The following is a 19164-nucleotide window of genomic DNA, read 5'->3' on the forward strand; positions in this document are numbered from 1 at the left end:
ATTTTATCTTCTAAATATACATTTAAGCTAGTTTTTTGGCATAAAATATGGTATAATTCCAGGTAAAATGCGAATTTTAAATACTTTCATCTGTTTTAATTATGAAGTATTGGACTATAAGTATTGCGCAATTTCATTACCACTTGATGTTGCCAACACTTTATGAATTTTTGTGTTCTATGGTTTTAATTTTAAACTTTACTGCAGTCAGGAGTGCAACAAAACTGCTTCATAATTACCGATGCTTTTTAACTATCTTTACTAAAAAATAAGTTGAGAAAAAAATGCTTGATACTATTTGATGTTCAGAACACTATGTCTATCAACAAATTACAGAAATTTTACGGTCAATTCAGGGAATAGTTTTCATCATTTCACATATAATTTAAATACAATTTATATATATTACACTTTGCAAATAATCATGTTTTAAGGTCTTCAAAATATGAAAAACCTGCTGTAAACGATGAAAAATATCAACTCGACATATTGATTTACAAAGTAAGAATGGGATATTGTGTGTTATAATTTTTAAAACAATGTTAAATAAAATACATATCAGATGTCAGGAGTGCAACACAATATTATAACACAGGGTCACTTCAAAATCTAGTATTTTTTGTAAGAGAACTTGTATATAACAATTATTTTTTGGCTTAGATTTAAAGAAATGACTTGATTGGACAAAAAGTGAATTTTGGGTAATTTTATTGCTTCATATTTTTTTCATATTAAAACTTTTCAAACCAGAATTGAAAAAATAATGTAAAATGACAATCAAAAAGCCAATTTTTTGTCACATGTACAAGAGAAGATAGTCATTCAAGGTCTAGATTTAATCATTTATACCCCTTTTACCATTTTGAAGCATAAAAAACTATAATTTCTTGTGATTATGTATTTTAGAAAGTCTTTTAAGGTGTAATGATATTTTCTTTTTTCAAAAGAAATTTTACTAATAAAAATTCTGAAACTTTTTAATCCAATTGTCTATTCTATTGCCACTTCATGATTTTAAACTAGAATGCATTTGCAATATGATGATATAAGTGAAAAATATGCTAAAAGTAGTTGAATTTTGCCAAAAAAAATCAGTTTGGTGGTCATTTTTTTTAATTCACCCATGTAGAACATGCTCTTACGTATCGAATGAATTGGGAGAAATAAACTCGATATGTAGCAACAATGTATTTTTCTAGTAAAATATCCAAATATGAAACAGAAGTGTCAGACTGTGGTTATCTTTACTTCGAGTTCAAAGGAATATATCGAATCAACGTAGAAATGAAAATGAATATTGTTAACTGAAGAAACGTTGTCGATATAACTAAATGTCGAATTGAACACTTCGGGACAAGAGACTTCTTTTTTTTAAGCAAAAGATTTTGAATAAATTCTGCTTAATATGAATACAAAAACATGTCTGTAAATAAGCTTTTTTAATGTTATATGTAGGGATGTCAACGAATAGTCGACTATTCGACCATCAGTCGAATGGACCGACGATCGAATAACGAAACGACATTCGAAAAAATAAATTCAATAAAAGAGTGATAAAGAGTTGGAATTCTCATCCTAAAATTGAGAAACCGTCTTCCCTCAGACACAGTCGATAAGATAATTTTCTTCATTAAAAACTGCTGACTTTTCATGTAGAAAGAACAGTGATTAGAAACGCTTCACTTCCGCGTGAATTATTGTCAATTAATGTGTTGTTTTTATAATAAAATTATCTCGCCATACTGCGCTTTCTTTGTAAAACTATTAATTGGACTTGATCTCGTACCATGTACCCATTATACGATAATTATTATAAAATCAATATCCTTTCACATATTTTAAAGACATTTTGATAATTGGTACAAAAAGTATATTCAAATATTTAACATTATCAAGGGCACCGTATGTGCCCCCATCATTTTAGTAAGCTTTAAAAAAATATATCACACAGTCATTTTTTATGCTTCCTAAAAAACCGACTTTACAGACCAATTTATGAACATGATTGACGGTGAAATCCTACATTTTGGAGAAATTAGAAGTCTTTATTAAATAGATATAAACACGCTATCCACATTTTAAGTCCATGTGAACATCTGTGTGTAACTTTTGCTGTAACTTTTTAATCAATTTAAAAAAGGGGGATTTGGGATTAAATATGTGATGTACCAGTGAAGTTTCAAATAAAATTTTAGTTTCCGAAAAAGTTTCGAATATATTCGACTATCGTTCGAATAATGCAATCGAATATTCGACTAAAGAAAATAAATATTTTGACATCCCTAGTTATATGTAATAATGCTAATGTTTTTTTACTCGGACATATCTTTTCTATAAGGAATGTTGTCTTGCAAAGTTCAAATTTCAACAATCAATATTGCAAATTTAATTTCTTCAACATCATGAAGTTAAAGGTATAATCTGAAAATCTGGATTTTAATGAAATGAATGTGATCACGCCTAATGTATACCACAACTTGATACTATATCCGCCTAACTAAGTACAGGTAAATTACTTTGTAACACCACTTAAAAACCTAGCTCGTTTAATATTTGTATCATTGATGCCATTCTTACATCTGGACGATTGTTAGAAGGTAAATTTTAATTGATTGGATGGGTATATATGTTAAGATAAATTACATTTGTCTTTACACCCATCCAACCATCACCCGCAAAATGACATACAATAGGATATCAGTTTGCCCTACTAATTGTTGGAACTCCTGACATTCTTTAAACTCAATATATGTTAATTTACACATTCAAAATAATTTTTTCAGACCCAAAATACTTTTACTTCTCTAAATACCACTGATTTATGTTTATTCTAATATTTATCAGTAAATATCTTTCTTTATAAAAATGGGTTTCAAATAGTGATACAGATATATGAGTTGAGTAGTAAGAACAATGACTTTGTATTGTCCTGGAGACGAGAATAAAGGAGGGTCTAAATAAATCTATCAGTTCTAGTCCCGTCAATGAAGGTTATGTTCATCTATCATGAATAACCGCAATACCAAGTGTTCAGAAGCTGGTAAAAACATTAGGATGTGAAATTACTAACGTTACATGCGAGATTCTCAAATTAGGCTTACAAACATCAAGTCTTTATAACTCAAAAAAAGCTTAAATTTGTAAATGTCATTGCAATTGTGGTTGATTTTTACCTTCTCTGACTGAGATGCATGGTTTGATATTTCATTTAACAAAAATCACGACTTAATTACCATACGTAGTTCTTAGTCTCCAAATTTAGAAATCGTTCCTCACGTAACAATACACAAAACATGATTTGTTAATGTAAATATAAATCCAACTGACATTTGTTAACCGAAGTTATTCAATTGAAATTTGAGATTCATTATCAGTGTAGCATTATTCGAAGACACACAAAGGAAAGGTGAGGACTTCTACTGAATTATTAATAAATTGCAGACAACGATTTACGAGTTAGAATAAACAACGTCGATAAAATTGCAAAAAGAAAAAAAGAGTAAACGAAAAAATCTTCATAGAGTTTGCAATTTTATAGTTTAAATAATATTTTCTGAAAGAAATCGTAGATATTAGTTTGACCCTCATTTCTGTGTCACAACATAGATATATTTTTAGTCAAGCAAGGTTTTTAATGAATTTTAGCAGACAAGGAAGGTCACAATAAATCATTAAAAGTAAAAAATTTACATAAGCTACTGCTCCATCTCGTCACTTCCAGAAACTTGTTTACTACATTCATTTATAGTGTTCAAATTTAAATAAAATACCTTTAAAAATAAATTTCAGGGAACATTTAAATTTAAATGGAATGAATTAACTTTTAAAAAATTGAACTTTGTTGATATTCATGAAAATTTATGAGCAAATGTTGCTGTATCAATATGAGAAATTCCTTTACAGTTACTATAAATTTATATACTTACTACAGAGTGAAGACATTTAACTTCGTTATTATTAAAGTATAACGCTTCCTGTTATATTTTTAATTTAACATATCAATAATGTTTCATTAATATTTGATACTTTGACCTTTATTTTCAAATCTGAGACTGAATTCTTGAAGTCGGGAACCCAGTTCCTATGTGACCAGACCTATTCTGATATTACCAGTAAATCATACAAATCTTTAAAAATAGCAACCCGATGTCAGTTGCTTTTGATGCCTTTTGTTTTAAAACCGGATTTGTTGCCTTCAAATATTTGATAACTAAAGTGCAAAGTTTCGAGTCAGACCACCTTTTTATGAAAGAACTTACGACTTACACCAAACCTTTTTCTCCTTATAGTCTTCATAAGAATTTTAAGTATCCCTAAATACATTATTCTTGTAAGTTTGGTCGAGCTAGAGCTTATGACTTGCAAAAAGGACCTGCTCCAAAACTGCTCCCCATTACAAACTCTCTTCGGCTTTATCGACAACAATTCTGCATCTCATGACCTTGTATGGAGTCCATCAGCTGATATTCGTTTTCCTTTTCTTCATCTCTTTACAATAAATTGGAAGAGTTTGATCAAAGCCACGTCAAGAAGTTAATGTACGTATCTATTCTTCACATTGAAGAACTGAGGAGTTCAAATTGTTGCTAGGTAACTACATAAAAAAAATGGGATTCAAACTGAATTTATCATTTTCTAAAAATCATTTTACATAAATTAATAATTGAAAATTATACTCATTAAAAAACTGAATAGTTATAAACACTTGATAATCCTAGAAAAATTCTGATACACTGACTACGTATACTCAATACTGCATGTTAATGATCCCTAGTCAATAGAATTTCCAGTTTTTTTAATTTTCATAAGCATTTTTATATATTTTTACGATTCAAAGTGCAGATAATTTGAATAACATGCTATGCAAATTTGTATGCAGAACTCGTTGCATTTAAAGCACTATAAACTAACACAGATTCTTTACCTGTATTGAACATCTAATCTTTAACGTATGGTACTTGTTAACCTTTTTGAAACGAACCAAAAAATGTTCCAATTATGACTATGTTTAATTGTGAGTAGTATAGATCAGTGTGTTCTTAAAAGTTATTTCGAGTAAACATTAATTTCCATGTGTGATTAAATATAGTTCAAGATAAATATGCATACAAGTACACACAAAAAGCAAAATAATAGAAAAAAATGAAGAAAAAAACAAAAACAAAAACAAACATTAAAAAATGATAATATTGTCACAAAACATTTCTTTATTTAAGCTTTTTCTTGAGAGACTTGATTAACATATGTTTTAACGACTGTGTCTATAGAAAAAGTGACTTTATTTTCGTTTAACTGATTACAGCTGATGCTAGCAATCAAATCTACGATATCAATTATGCAGAACAGATACAGAGGAAAACGCATCGAAATGATTTTGCGAAACGGTTGGACTTGAGAATCATTGTATATCATTGAAATTTAACGAGACTGAAACTTTCGGAAACTTTGATATTCATTGTCCTAGGTATAAACTCTGATATTCCACAGGACCGAAAATGGACAAATATGCTAATATACAATTATTGCTGGTTTTTTAGGTCAATACGATGATTTAGACACCTGAGGAGTACAATATTCACCGAGCCCGAAGGGCGAGGTGAATATTGTACTTCGAAGGTGTCTAAATCATCGTATTGACCTCAAAAAAACCCAGCAATAACTGTTTTATTATATGATTAAATGATAGCAAACTCCTACAAGACTGTTTTTTGTTGTTTTTTTTTTTTTTTTTTTTTTTTTTTTTTTTTTTTTTTTTGCTTTAATTGAGAGTTTTAACGAGAAATTTCAACAAGAACACATTGTAACATGAAAAAATGGAACAGGAATAATTCATTATATTGACCTGCAATAATTCCTTATATTGACCTGGAAGGTCACGTGATTCATTATATTGACCTGCAATAATTCCTTATATTGACCTGGAAGGTCACGTGTAGGTCAATATAACGTAGTATTTTTCTAACATTGTTGGATCTCAGCCAATCAGAAAGAGGGAAATTATTCAATCATATAATAATACTGCTTGGTTGTATTTTATTCAAAAGTAAACCTAAAAATATAATAACCTCTAAAAATGTTGAAAGTCGTAATTTGTTACCTTTTCCCATTTAATCCACAATACTAGAATCGTGTTTAAATTAATGTTAAAATAATTAATTTCTTAATTAATTAATTATTATTTCAACCTTTAATATTGCATTATTTTACGATATATGATAGGTATATTTGCATTTTGAAGAATGTCGAGGTCAAAGATGTGCATTATTAAGCAATCAAAACCACAATTGTACAAAAGATAAATGCACATGTTTCATACATAAATCAGACAATACGTATATGTTAATTTTGTTTTTGAAAATTTACACAAAATTTAAAAAATAAACAAAGCAACCCAGCCAAAGTTGTTTTTACTTTAATGCATGGCCACTAACATGATCTTCTTAATAAGCCTTAGATATTTTTGGACATATATTAAATCGTCACTACATGGTTTTTTTTACTTTCTAGATCAGTTAAAAAAATTATCTATTACTGGTTCCAAATCCCAATCTATGATTATATTACCAAACCATATTTCAGCTTTAAGTGAAGTGGTTTGAGTTTGCATGAAATAATCCCCTCTCCTAGAAATGTTCCTCCTCCAAATATTATAACTGTTAATTAATTGAAGTATGAAAAGAAATTTTAAAAATGTACTGTTGACTTGGATTTGAAGAGCACAAATTCCATTACAGCAAGAACTATACAGAATACCGAATCTGAACTAGTGTAAGCAATTGCATATGTCAATTAATGTAGAGTAAGCTACCACTAATTTCAAATTTGGAAAAATCCCTGACTTTTCAGAAAGTTATCCTTTTATATTTTCATGGCAACGGCGGCCATTTTTGAATTAAAACTCCAAAACTTAAACATCAGTATCATGCATTTTTGAATAACTAAAGGGAACTAAAAACTCAAAATTATATAAACAATGACTTACCAATTGGTATGCAACAAGTCGGTCTTAATACGACTCAACGATGCGTTATACTTGCAAGCAAACAAAATCATTACATGTACATGTATAACCACAATAAAATTTTTGAAATTCTAACTTTAAACATTGTTTAAATATTGTTGATAGCCGTGTATCATCACCTTATTCGTCAGTAGCCTGTTTCGGTTTGATTTTTTTATCGTTCTAAGAACACGTTCGTGTGTACGAAATCAGTTGGGAGACTTAAACACCATTTGCAGGTGATGGTGAAATTAATACGGAAAGTTAACGATGGAAAAGCTGAAGTAATCCCATTTGACATATAGTTAAGTGGTGAATTGGCCAACAACGTCTGTAGTTCAGTTAAACATCGAAATATGAAACAGATGTGGCTGACTCTGGAATCTTTTATTTAGAGTTCACTTGGATATATCGAGTGGACAAATGAATGAAAGTTAATAAAACGTCTTATATCCAAATTCTGGCCACAGCAAGAGTATTCTTCTATTCATGTAGAAGTTTATGAATGAGAATTTAAAAATAGGTCGGCTAATGAAGGGGGACAATAAGTGGTATATGAATTCAACACATTTCGGAAAACCTGGTCTCCAAAGACCAAACTGATATTGTGAATGTGAAATTCCTGCATCTTTTTAAAATCAACTTAAAAGTACTTTTGTTTAGAATCGGAATGATTTTCAAAATAGTAATTTATAGATGACCTATCATAAGAAATAAAATTTCCGAGCACCAATTTTACAAAAGAAGGATTTGTCTATGAGGTCAAAAACTCCAGGGGCCCATTTTAGAAAAGAACTTACGACGAAGACCAAAACCTTAAGTTTATTGTAAAATTTTGCAAAAATAATGAAACCTTGAAATATTGGTTGCATAAAAATATCTTTTTTCATTCTTTTTAAAAAGATTTAAACGATTTCAAATTAATGTAAAAGAGAGAGTTATTCGCAAAATTACATTTGGTCTTAGTCATAAGCCCTGGTCTTTAATCTGGCTGAGTGGTTGCATAAAGACTTGAAAAGTCATATGTTCTGAGGTCATTGATTTTTTTGAAAAAAAAGTTTGTAATTTCAAATTTTCTAAAAGTTCTTTGGAGTTGTTAAGCATTCACATTTGATTAACATCATTTCTTAAATATGTTGTAGCAAAGTATGAGAGGTTTCTCCTTCGCAGCAGTTAATATTTTTGCGAGGAGTAAAAATATAGGAGCTTGATAGAACATTTACTGGACCCTGCAATGTAACTTTGTAAGGATTTTTATGAAGCTTTGAAGTATAATATATGTATGGTCAATCAAATTTACTTCCCTTGACTGGAATGTTAGAAAGTATTTAAAACTAAACGTAATTTTGAAGAATTTCATCTTTTGAAAGGGAACTGCATATATTATAAGTTGTGGAGTAAAGCCAAGTTCTTCTTAAATGCAGTTGTAATCTACTGAAAACGGAAGGATATTAGTAGATGGTAGGAATTTTGCCTTTTAGCTGTCTAATACGATCTTTAAATATTCTTCTACAACGTTTTTTCCATTCTGACAAAGTGTTGAAGTCCTCTTCTTTCATATTTAGACCATCTTCTTTCATATTCATCGACAGAATTCATAATAGAAATAAAGTTTTGTCACCATTTAAAAAAGCTCAGGACTCTTGAATTATTTTACCTTTGAAATTTCTTTCCGTCTGGTCACACTTTTCAATTATAACAAACATTGCCAGGAATGATTGTTTGCCAAGAACGACGTGGAAAGCCTGTATATAACCTGAAAGTGAAAAAGTCACAAAATTTGATGTTAGTATCTAAGACTGGATGTAGAAAAGGTATGAAAAAGTATAAGAATTATACCTGTAACACAAAGAATGAGAACATCAGTGCCAGTAGAAAACAACAAGAAAAATTAATCATGTCTTTAAATTGAACTGAAAATCTTAAGTAAATATGTATATGCAATTACTTTAACAAATTGTTACTTTATTTTCTGAATTTTTTTTATACTTGCCTTATTAATCTTGATTTCTCTTTCGCCCTTCAGCCCTCTGAACGTATGTAGTTTGAACAAACTGTATTAATATAACCTCCTCCGCTATTGATGATAACGAACAGTACTCAATCTTGTAAATCCAATGAAGAAAATAAATCATGAATAGTACGAAAAAAAAAACTCGGAGTCCTGGAAACACCAAAGGTGGTATCATGTGCCTAGGAGGAGTAGGCATCCCCTGTCGACCGGTCAAGCCCTCTGTATTAATGGGAGAAACGGATTAATCTGTAATCAAAATGATATAAAACAATGGCCTAACTATTGGTGGGACACATGTCAGTCAAAATACGACCCACCGATAATTTGTATTTGCAAACAAGATCATTTTATCGACAACAGAATTTGAGAGATGCTGACTTTAAAAAAGATAGTTTGAAACCCTGTAACATCAACTTATTTGTCATTAGCCTGCCTCTGTATAAAAATTGATCGTACATAGAGTACCTCTTGGACATCAAGTCAGTTGGGAGACATCAACAACTTGTACCGGTGATTGTGGAATACTGCTAGATAAAAAGGGAAAATTGACGATGTAAAAGCTATATTCTGAAATTTATACATGTAAATAGATTTGTAAAATATTTGAAATTTATTTGGAGTTCTAAAGCATACTTTTACCGAGAAAACTAAAAGAACTCTAAAATAAACAACGAAGACAAGTTGATTCAACTGTATGCAAATCTACTGATAAAGTAATTGCTTAAACACATGTACAGCATTTTCTCAAAGTTAATGCTAGACTACAACATAAACATCTATCACGGGTTGTCAGCACAGCATGTTTCATTATATAAATTTGACAACAAAATGCACTAATTTTTTTCTATTATTAATTGCAATTGCATACAAATTAGTGCAAGTTAATTACTTCATAATTCGTCAACAAAATTTTGAGGAAACAAACTGATATTTTTTTAAATACCGATCTCTAGCATTTTCATTTTGACCACACAATCTATCAATGAATTTAGAACTATATATATATATATATATATATACAGAGAGAGAGAGAGAGAGGATTCATAGGAAAACAGTAATAACGATTTTCTTTAAAAATATGCACAAATATTCATTGAACTAAAAACAATTTCAACGAAATTCTAAGAAAACATCAATTTACTAGAAGAAAATTAACAAACTTCATACATCTCAATGTAGTGTCCTGATATTAAAATATTTTGTTACCTGAAAACTCTACAAAGTTATTATGAAACAAAGTATTTATTAATCATTATTATATTCTCATATTCCAAACTTGTTAAAATGGGCTTAACCACACTTTTGTTACACCTCTTAATGTCTTTTATTATTCTTTTTTCCTAAATAGCCTAAGGTGCTCAGGAGACCGGAATACCAAATGAGGACGCTTAACGTCACTCAACTACCATATATTTTTACACAGAGACCAAGAATCGACAAAAGTAGTAAGCACGAGCGCAGAAACAGTTCCGGTGATGAAAAGGAGGCGCTCTTCATAGGGGACTGGACATTTAATTTCGGTTTTTAAATTAATTTGTTTTATATAAATAAAAATTATTATCGATTTTTTAAAGGATTAACAGCAACATCAAAAAACTTTCCAAAATGTGGAATTCTCTGGGATTAACTATAGTGACAATCTGTGTTTGTGTACATCAGTTGTCGGCTCAGCAACAACAGAAACTGTTAGCCATCAATGGACATTTGAAAAACATTATAGCTAATGCTCAGATGTTACAAGCTGTTGTTCAAGCTGAATTGGGACAAAACATCCCCAATCCTCCTGTTAATACTAATGCAGTATATTCAAGCTTCCTTGAGGAGGTTGAACTTAGACTCAAATCCCTAGAAGATAATACTGCACAACTGCAGATGCGTATGGGATCTTCAAATCCCAACTGTCCACAAGCCAGTAAGTGCACATCAATGTTGTTGTTATTTTTCTTTAAAGGGACATAACTTCAACTCGAGGATCACATGGCCTAATAGCAACATTGTTTGGATCATAAAACTATCGAGGGAAATCTTTGTGGATAATATTTTGGTCTTGATGGAAGATATACTTTAAATACCCGCTTTTCAAGCAAGTATATTCTTATAAAACAACATTTTCTTCATTTGAACAATTCTTTGTTTAAAAGCAGAACAGGAAACGTTTAATCTTCCAGGCAGCGTTGTTTATTTTGGTCAGGAATGTGTCTATTTCCGTGATTTACGACGCGTATTATAATTGTCTCTGTTGCTAAAATGGCCACACATTCTTTACGGACCAAGGTCCCGCACAGCTAATTAACATTCATAAAATTCAACCCTAAAAGAAGCGTCGACCCCTGTATTTATACTTCAAAAATGTTAAGTATCAATTCAACCATAATTTTTTCCACTTATCTGGAATTTTTTTCGGGGGGGGGGGGGTGTTGGGTTGAAAAAAAAATACTGTTCTTTATGGATATTAGGCATTCTTTTTGTTTTCTGTTTGTCTTTTAGACTATATATGACGTCAGATGTCAAGAGATACGATTGTGAGTTCAAAAATTTACACCTAATTTTAAAAAAAAAACATATTCAGTGAATTTTTGTAAAACAAAAAAAAATGAATAAATAGGAAATAAACCAAAAGAATAATTATGATAAAAATTATTTGTTAATTATATGTTACATAGATTATCCCATAACAATGTCATCACAGTATTAATGTAAAGTATGTTAACACAAGAAATAACATCCGATTTCGGAAGACCTACAGGCAAAACGCACGCCTGCCTCGGGTTCATGACAAATGATAATGTCAGGGGAACATCAGGGCTTAATTGTTTTTCGTAAGTGAAATTTGGTCTCTTAAGGATGTCATTGATAAGAAATGTTATGATCAAACAGGCAAAGTAAATGTCGTGACACTGTTGGTACCAGCTTTCGGTGTATATTACCCTAATAAGATATTCGTTAATAAACTTTAGTTTATATCAAATTGACAACAAATTAAACACCTAAAATGAACAATTTACGATAAACTTTTTTTTTCATTTACTTTTAAAGGATATTCTTAATTAATGTTTTAGTTTTCTTATTTTGAGTGGATGAATAATTACAATGAACGTTCGTTGCTTACATAAATTTAATTACTCTGCTTGTCAAATGAATGCGTCGGAAAATTGAACATTTCCTACACATGAAGTATATTAATTATAAATTCTCAGCACAAAACAGAACCCTTCCCGCGTGACAAACTTGACAAAATGTATTAAAAAATTGACATTCGATTAGCAATTTAAAGTTAATATGATTAACTGGTTTGTCATTAGCATAAGATAATTCTTTCATAAACGCGATAAAATCGGATTTACAATGGGTTTATAGTTTCTTAATTGTGAATATATATCCTGATACAAGGTGCATTGTGTAATATGTAAATTTTCTGGAGAAATTTATTATAAAAGTCACGAAGCAACAGAACTTCTGTCAAGTTATGTAATGTTTTGTCCAAAAACTTGAAATCTCTTATATCAAGTCATGTTCTTCACACCTCAGATCGTCTTAAAATAGCAGAGAATTAGAGGGAGCTCATTTATAATACCTGTAATTATATTTCTTTGGACAGCAGAATTTCCTGTAAAATTTAGCATTTTCGCTCTCGTGAAAAATGCATTTAATTAAATTAACAAATTTAAAAAAGTAAAACATGAAAAACTAAAACAATTTATGAATTTAAATGCATTATTTTTCTAACTGCACTAATATCTCGACCTTGCACCCAAGCAATTTATGAGAAATGTCATTATTATAGAATTATAATGCACTTTTTCTATACGGCTAGAAACTCGCTGTTTCAAAGATTTGAATTATTTTGCATTAATTAATAGTAAGCGAGGATTTATATGTCTAAAAAATCATTTGATGTTGTTAGATTCATTCCTTGCGTTGAAACGAAGTAGAAGTTATTGCCAGATTTCGCTGTGACGAAGTCTGTCCATTGCCCATTGTACTTTTTTTCATTTAATATAAAAAATAATTTAGTTACTTGTACATCTAGTCAAATTTAAGGAAAAACTATCAAAAACTTCAGAAGAACTTTAGAAATTACCTATCTCAAATTAAAAAAAAAAAAAAGGACCAACTTGAGGCAAATACATGTACATGTATGTAGACTAAAATGGATCTGTACTGGGCTTCTGTTTTCTGGGAACGAGCAAAAAAAAACAAAAACAAAAAACTAAGATCTAACTAAACGACTATTTCTATTTTATTTTCAGCCCCTCCCCCTCCACCTACAAATGTCGTTGTGGAGTCGGCCACAATGGACAATGTGTCCTCCATCGTTGTTAGGTGGGATCCTCCCAACCCCGTCCCAGACAATCTTCAGTATAAGGTGTACTTCTCCGCTGTTGACGAGACAGGGTATCAGCCTCAGGGAGAGGTTGTTTTCAGGATCTGTGACTCTACCCAGACTAGTGCTTCTATTACGGATCTAGCTCCACGTTCTAAGTACCAAGTCCGTATTGGAACCGTTGCTGGCATTGTTTCTGAATCTTCTAGTGCCCCAGAATTTGTGGAAACTCCTGATATCAGTAAGTGTTTATTACAAAGTTGCCATAATATTGAAATATAATTTAAAACACTAAGTTTTAATTTATTTCTTTAATGAATATATTATCATTTTAAAATATCGTTATTGGAAATGTTACAGTACCTAAATTTTTAGCTTGCATGGCATCGTATCGAGAATCAGAATGTTTGAGTTGTACATATACTTATGTGGAAACAATACTTCTAATCATAGCTGTTTCGGCTTTAATTCTCCATCTACATTTAACTTCAAGAATCACTCGATATAAATTCCAAACCTTTTTTTTTTAGTTCCAAGCGCACCAACGATTATGGTCATCGAGCCCAAAAATCCCAACACCGTGTACTTGCAATGGGATCCCCCCGCAGTCGCCGGAAGAATTACTGATTACGTAATTTACTATAAAGAAGATGGAGATGCTACTGAAATGATGGAGGTTGTATCTCAGCAACCTAAAATGAAACTTAACTTCTATGTCAGTGATCTGTCTGAAGGTACCCGGTACGTTATGCAAGTAGCAGCTCGGTCAAACAACGGAGAGGGTGACAGGAGTATACCAAGGGAGGTCTTCACGATTGATTTCAGTAAGTTAACCTTTATAAAAATATGTTAGGGAGTAAAAAATCATTCAAAGGGGCACCTTCTTCCCATACAAGCATTTGAAATGAAATCCTATATTGCCGAGTCTAAAGAAGTATTTTCTTGTGATGGAAAAGGACATCGTTCTGGATTATCTTGTTGCCTGCCGTCCGATGAAATCAGTTTACGACATAAAAAATACTATCATATACTGTATACAGGGAAATTTTCGCCCCGTTTTATTTAAAAAAAAACAGGCAAAATTGTTTGCAAAGTGTGAAAGGGCGAAAATAACATTGGGCGAAAATAACCCTGTATACCATTTAAGTCTATAAACATTCAGTAAAATTTGTGTAATCCGGACATCACTGCTTCAATAGAACTTCGCCGGATTAGACAACTACTGGGTTAGACATTTAAACCAATTGAATTTACATAAAGGCACTGAAAGTTTCAGTATAATAGGCAAGATTTTGGCATAGTCACATCTTTATAATACAAGTTTAACCGTAGTATAATTGCTGAACGTAAAAACAATTTATACAAAATAAAACTCTGCATCAAAAATCAAGAACAGAAATTCTTTACGAGTATATCCATTTATTTCGCCATGTAACTTTTTCAATTTTTCCGTTATTTCCCGATCATGACAAGGAGCATACGGCGGGTGTGACCGGTCGGCAGGGGATGCTCACTCCTGCATGGCACCTGATTCCACCTCTGATGTTTTAGAGATCCGTGTTTGCTCTGCTCCAAAATATGTATTGTTTAATGGATTTTTGAGCTTGAATACTGTTTGTTATCTCCATACACTTCATCCATGATGCAGTCTATTGTACAAGTGCCAGGGAAACCATGCAACAATTTTAATCATTCAAAATACTCATTATAATAAAATTGCCATTTTCCTCCAACACGGTACAGCGCACCTCCTGTTTTATACAGCCAATACGTCAACTGGATTCGAGATTTCATACTGGCATCTATATATCAATTATTTAAGGTCTCAAAGAAGCTCATGTGGTACTACAGCAGGCAATGCTATTCGAAATTTTATACCGTTACAATGTGATCGAAAAGAATGAACATATTTTCACTACCATTCTTTTGTTACACTTACGAAAATATATAGAAACTACATCTAATTTTTTCTTAACTAAAAAAAAGAAGTCAAGCAACTTACCTAAGGGCGAACTACTTAGAAACTAAAACTTAATGTAAACTGGGTGCTCTCTTCTGAACATATTTGAAATGCACAGTGAATTATTGGAGCAACTCTAAATACTTTGCAGTCAGTTTTGTTTGAACTACCAACTTGTTTATCGAGGTTGTGTATCCTTCTCTTGAATATTAAGATAGACCATCGATAATTGGTAACTTGAAAATTATTTGCATTACGATTAAAAAAAAAAATTGTGCCGTAGCATTAACGTACTAAAATTTATGATGTGAATGCGATACAGAAAGTCCACGCGCCGAGTGCATAAACGGTGATCTAATAATAAAATACAACGGGTTTGATCGATGAGTTTAATTTTTTTTAAAGTTCCAATACATTGCAATATGACGAGTTGTCGTATAAGATTGACTGTATTTTCTAATTATCGAACATGATTTTTTTAAGTTTTTAATGTAATCGTGTGATCTGATCTATCTATATCTCTTTTGAATGGCACCTATAGTGACACTTCATAAAAATCTCCAATGAATGATCCAATGACATTTCACTTTTAATATCCCATTGAATTTTGAACTAAGCATAAAATCTTTGCATACTTTAAGTGCCCCAACCCATCCCAAATAATATTTTTATCTGAAAAAAATAGATGGATTTCTAGTTAGTGTTGTTGTTATATAAATAAAGAATATAATGAAATTATCTGCAAACGAAACATAAAATAATTTAGCCTGAGCTTACTTTTGTTACCTACAGAGTTATTATTCGTTATGTACAAAAATGCAAAGACCCATGCTTGCCAGCCACATGCATGCATTTAATGACTCATGTAAACACCGTATTATAAAATTTCAAACGGATATTTTATCACAGATTGTTAAGAACTGGTGACTTTGCTTTCTGTTTCTGTATCGATTATCACACGATAACCACATATATTTTTTACAGACCCACCTCATCCACTGAACTTGAATTGTACATCTCTGAATAAAACAGCGGTCATTCTCACATGGGAACCACCTATTCTTCTTCCCACGGACGGTATAATCCGCGGATATAACATAAACTACACAGATAGCAGGTACAGAGAATTCTATCTATATAAGTCAAAGGATGCCACGGTGACACAAGCTGTTATCGATGGCCTGGAACCCGCTACTGTCTATTACTTTCAAGCGTCTTCAAGAACCAGAAAAACGTTCGGAGGAGGCGGAGCTGTAGTCATGTGTCAAACAAAGGCTGATGGTAGTAATATATCATTTTCTGTTCAACAACCGAGTTTTCTGGGAAAATTTTACATAATAGTGACCAAAAATTACAGCTCTTTCTTTTTTTAAAAAACTGTTGAACTTTTTTTGGCCAAATATTAAATATTATTCTTACCCTCCGTAATGTACAAAATAATAATATGTAACATAATGTCATATAAATAAATCTCTTTACTTTAAACAGTGCCAACAGCTCCCAGAAGTGTCCAGTTGGAATTATCCCGCGGAGATCCTCCACAACTGACAATGAGATGGATCCCCCCACAACATACTTACGGACCTCTGGTAAACTACACACTACACTGGGGAGTTAAAAACGGCGCTTTGAGGAAAGAAAAAATTGATCCAACCAGATTAAGATGGATTTCCGATTTCTTAGGTACAGGGCTTTTTCATTTCTTACCTATACAGTTTCCCACTTCTTTGAAATCAGAATCACCTCACCGTAAAGTTCTGTGAATGCTTTTGCAGTGAATTTTATTCTTCAACAAAATGTATTTTTGCCCCTCCAATTATAATCTTGCAATGGTACGTCTTTAATTTTTCTAATCTCATTTTCTCTATGGTTAATTTTTTTTAGATGACGACACAGTTCACGAATTTAAACTTTATGCTGTTAATAATGTTGGATTCGGAGAACCAGCTATTCAGGTTCGCAAAACCCCAAAACGAGGTAAGACCTACCGAAGTATCTGTTGTTTATACTATACACTTGTTCCACTGTATTCTGATACATGTATCTATATAATCGGATAAGTATTAATTCTCAATCATGTTGTACTCACAGAGACTATAGTACCACCAAATGTTACTGTCGATCGTGTGAAGGGAGAAAACAACACCACAATGCTGAGAGTTAAATGGGATCCGCCTCTTCAACCCGTGAAAGGATACGATATTCTATACAGAAAGTTTGAATGGGTATACAGTGGTAGATGGAAGTTGAAGGAAATAGCCGATCCTACTTCCTTAATGACAGAAATCATCGTCAACAAACCAGAAAACTCATTTATTGTCGTTGTACAAGGCAAACCCGGTAGGCGACAACAACCCCAGTACCCTCCGATAAATCCGTTCGGAAATCCCATGGGAGGTAATATGGGACAGCCCATGAATAGGGGAGGTCCAAACGGTGCCATGATGGGAGGACAGAATCCATTTCAAAGTGGCAATGTTCGAATGCAAGGTAACCAACAGCCTGGGCCGGCTGTTTCCATGTCTCAGCCCATGATTCCAGGGCAGCCAGGAGGTTTTTCACAAAATTTTAGGCCTTAAGCTAGAGAGATCTAGATATGATGTATCAAAATTTCGAAAAGTTATTGATGTCAAAAATTCATAACACATCATGTAATGAAAAGAACTCATATAAAACATTTTCAACTTGGGTTGCAGCAACAATCATTCTTTGTGACGTGTGTAAGGATTATATCTTGCAGTTAGTAATACATTTTACAATAGCCCTAAAACATAAACTACCATATGTAAACGTGTTTCAGCGTAATCAAAGTGAAGCTAAAATGAACCTCGAAGACTATTTTTGGCCTAATTTAGCATTCTCAGTTTTCCCTGTGAAACTCTTCAAAATTTTATGCCCTTGAAGCGAAAACATGACGTCACACGGATGAACTGTTTAGGTTAAATAGTAATAAAAAAAAGAAATGAATAATGTAAATATAAACATCAAACGATGAGTTTTTAAAAATGATTTACAAAATATAAAGGTTACATACAAATTTTTCATGTCGCTTTGCAGCATCAAGTACCAAATATATTATTGTAATACTTTTAATATGATTATAATTCACTTACTAACACTCCCTCGAAAATATGAATTACACTAAAAAAAATACGCATTCTAGCTTTAACAAAAATGAAAACTGATTTTAATATACAGTTTTAGAGTCAATGTATTTATATGTGCTTGCAACAAGATTTTCTTTTTGCATGACCTTATACAACATTGCTTTAAATGGTATTGAAATCTGATTTTGACGTTATTTTTTCAGGGTAATCATCCAATCATTAACTTCTCTGGAGTCTGAAAATTACCCCATTAATTTCATTTATTCTACAAATGATGTCAGACACGTATAATAATCTACTGGTGATGTAAATCCGAGAGTGTAATATTATGTGGAGTTATCTGACTTGAGCCAGACACAATTATACCCATGAACGAGTTAACTATACTATTAAATTACCGAATATATCTTGTAAAAAAGAGAGATCTGCTTATGATATTTGGTGCATTGTTGAGCTCTGGATCAGATGAAAATAAAATCACTTTTTAAATTTAAGCAGATTTGTTGTTGTTTGATTTCGCAACACTAAAATGTTCTTCAATGAATACATACATACAAGTATATGGCTTACAGTTAATTAAGCGAGATATACATGTACATTCATTAGCATCAAACTAGTCCGAACTATCTGACGTTTTTCAGGCTTTTTTCACGATTTTGATATTTTACGTGCCATATCAAAATCGTGAAATAAAGCCTGGAAAACTTCAGATATTTCGGACTAGCATCAAACCTGATAAAAAAAAAAACATAGGCAAAT

At 31.6% G+C, this 19164-nt stretch overlaps 1 protein-coding gene across 2 annotated transcripts; it reads left to right on the top strand.

The window, feature by feature from the left end:
- The first annotated feature begins 10474 nt into the window (after positions 1 to 10474).
- Positions 10475 to 18899, top strand: LOC133197450 (fibronectin type III domain-containing protein 2-like). 2 transcript variants are annotated; one of them, XM_061333496.1, is made up of 8 exons: positions 10475 to 10926; positions 13265 to 13579; positions 13869 to 14162; positions 16283 to 16579; positions 16787 to 16981; positions 17183 to 17275; positions 17390 to 17788; positions 18609 to 18899. In XM_061333496.1, the coding sequence occupies exons 1-8, from the start codon at positions 10620 to 10622 to the stop codon at positions 18611 to 18613; spliced, it is 1905 nt and encodes a 634-aa protein (XP_061189480.1). In that variant the 5' UTR covers positions 10475 to 10619; the 3' UTR covers positions 18614 to 18899. The 2 variants fall into 2 exon arrangements, with proteins under 2 accessions (XP_061189480.1, XP_061189479.1); XM_061333495.1 differs by having other exon boundaries at positions 17390 to 18899.
- Positions 18900 to 19164: the final 265 nt, after the last annotated feature.

Source organism: Saccostrea echinata, unplaced genomic scaffold (genome assembly GCF_033153115.1).
Source record: "Saccostrea echinata isolate AGI-Se365-2 ecotype Australia unplaced genomic scaffold, CSIRO_AGI_Sech_v1 ptg000030l, whole genome shotgun sequence".
Classification (NCBI taxonomy): domain Eukaryota; kingdom Metazoa; phylum Mollusca; class Bivalvia; order Ostreida; family Ostreidae; genus Saccostrea; species Saccostrea echinata.

Excerpts from the sequence above, each read along its gene's own strand:
- LOC133197450 (XM_061333495.1), top strand. The coding sequence starts at position 10,620 with ATGTGGAATTCTCTGGGATTAACTATAGTGACAATCTGTGTTTGTGTA. Across the intron at positions 13,580-13,868 it reads TGTGGAAACTCCTGATATCA|TTCCAAGCGCACCAACGATT; the intron begins GTAAGTGTTTAT and ends TTTTTTTTTTAG. Across the intron at positions 16,982-17,182 it reads ATGGATTTCCGATTTCTTAG|ATGACGACACAGTTCACGAA; the intron begins GTACAGGGCTTT and ends AATTTTTTTTAG.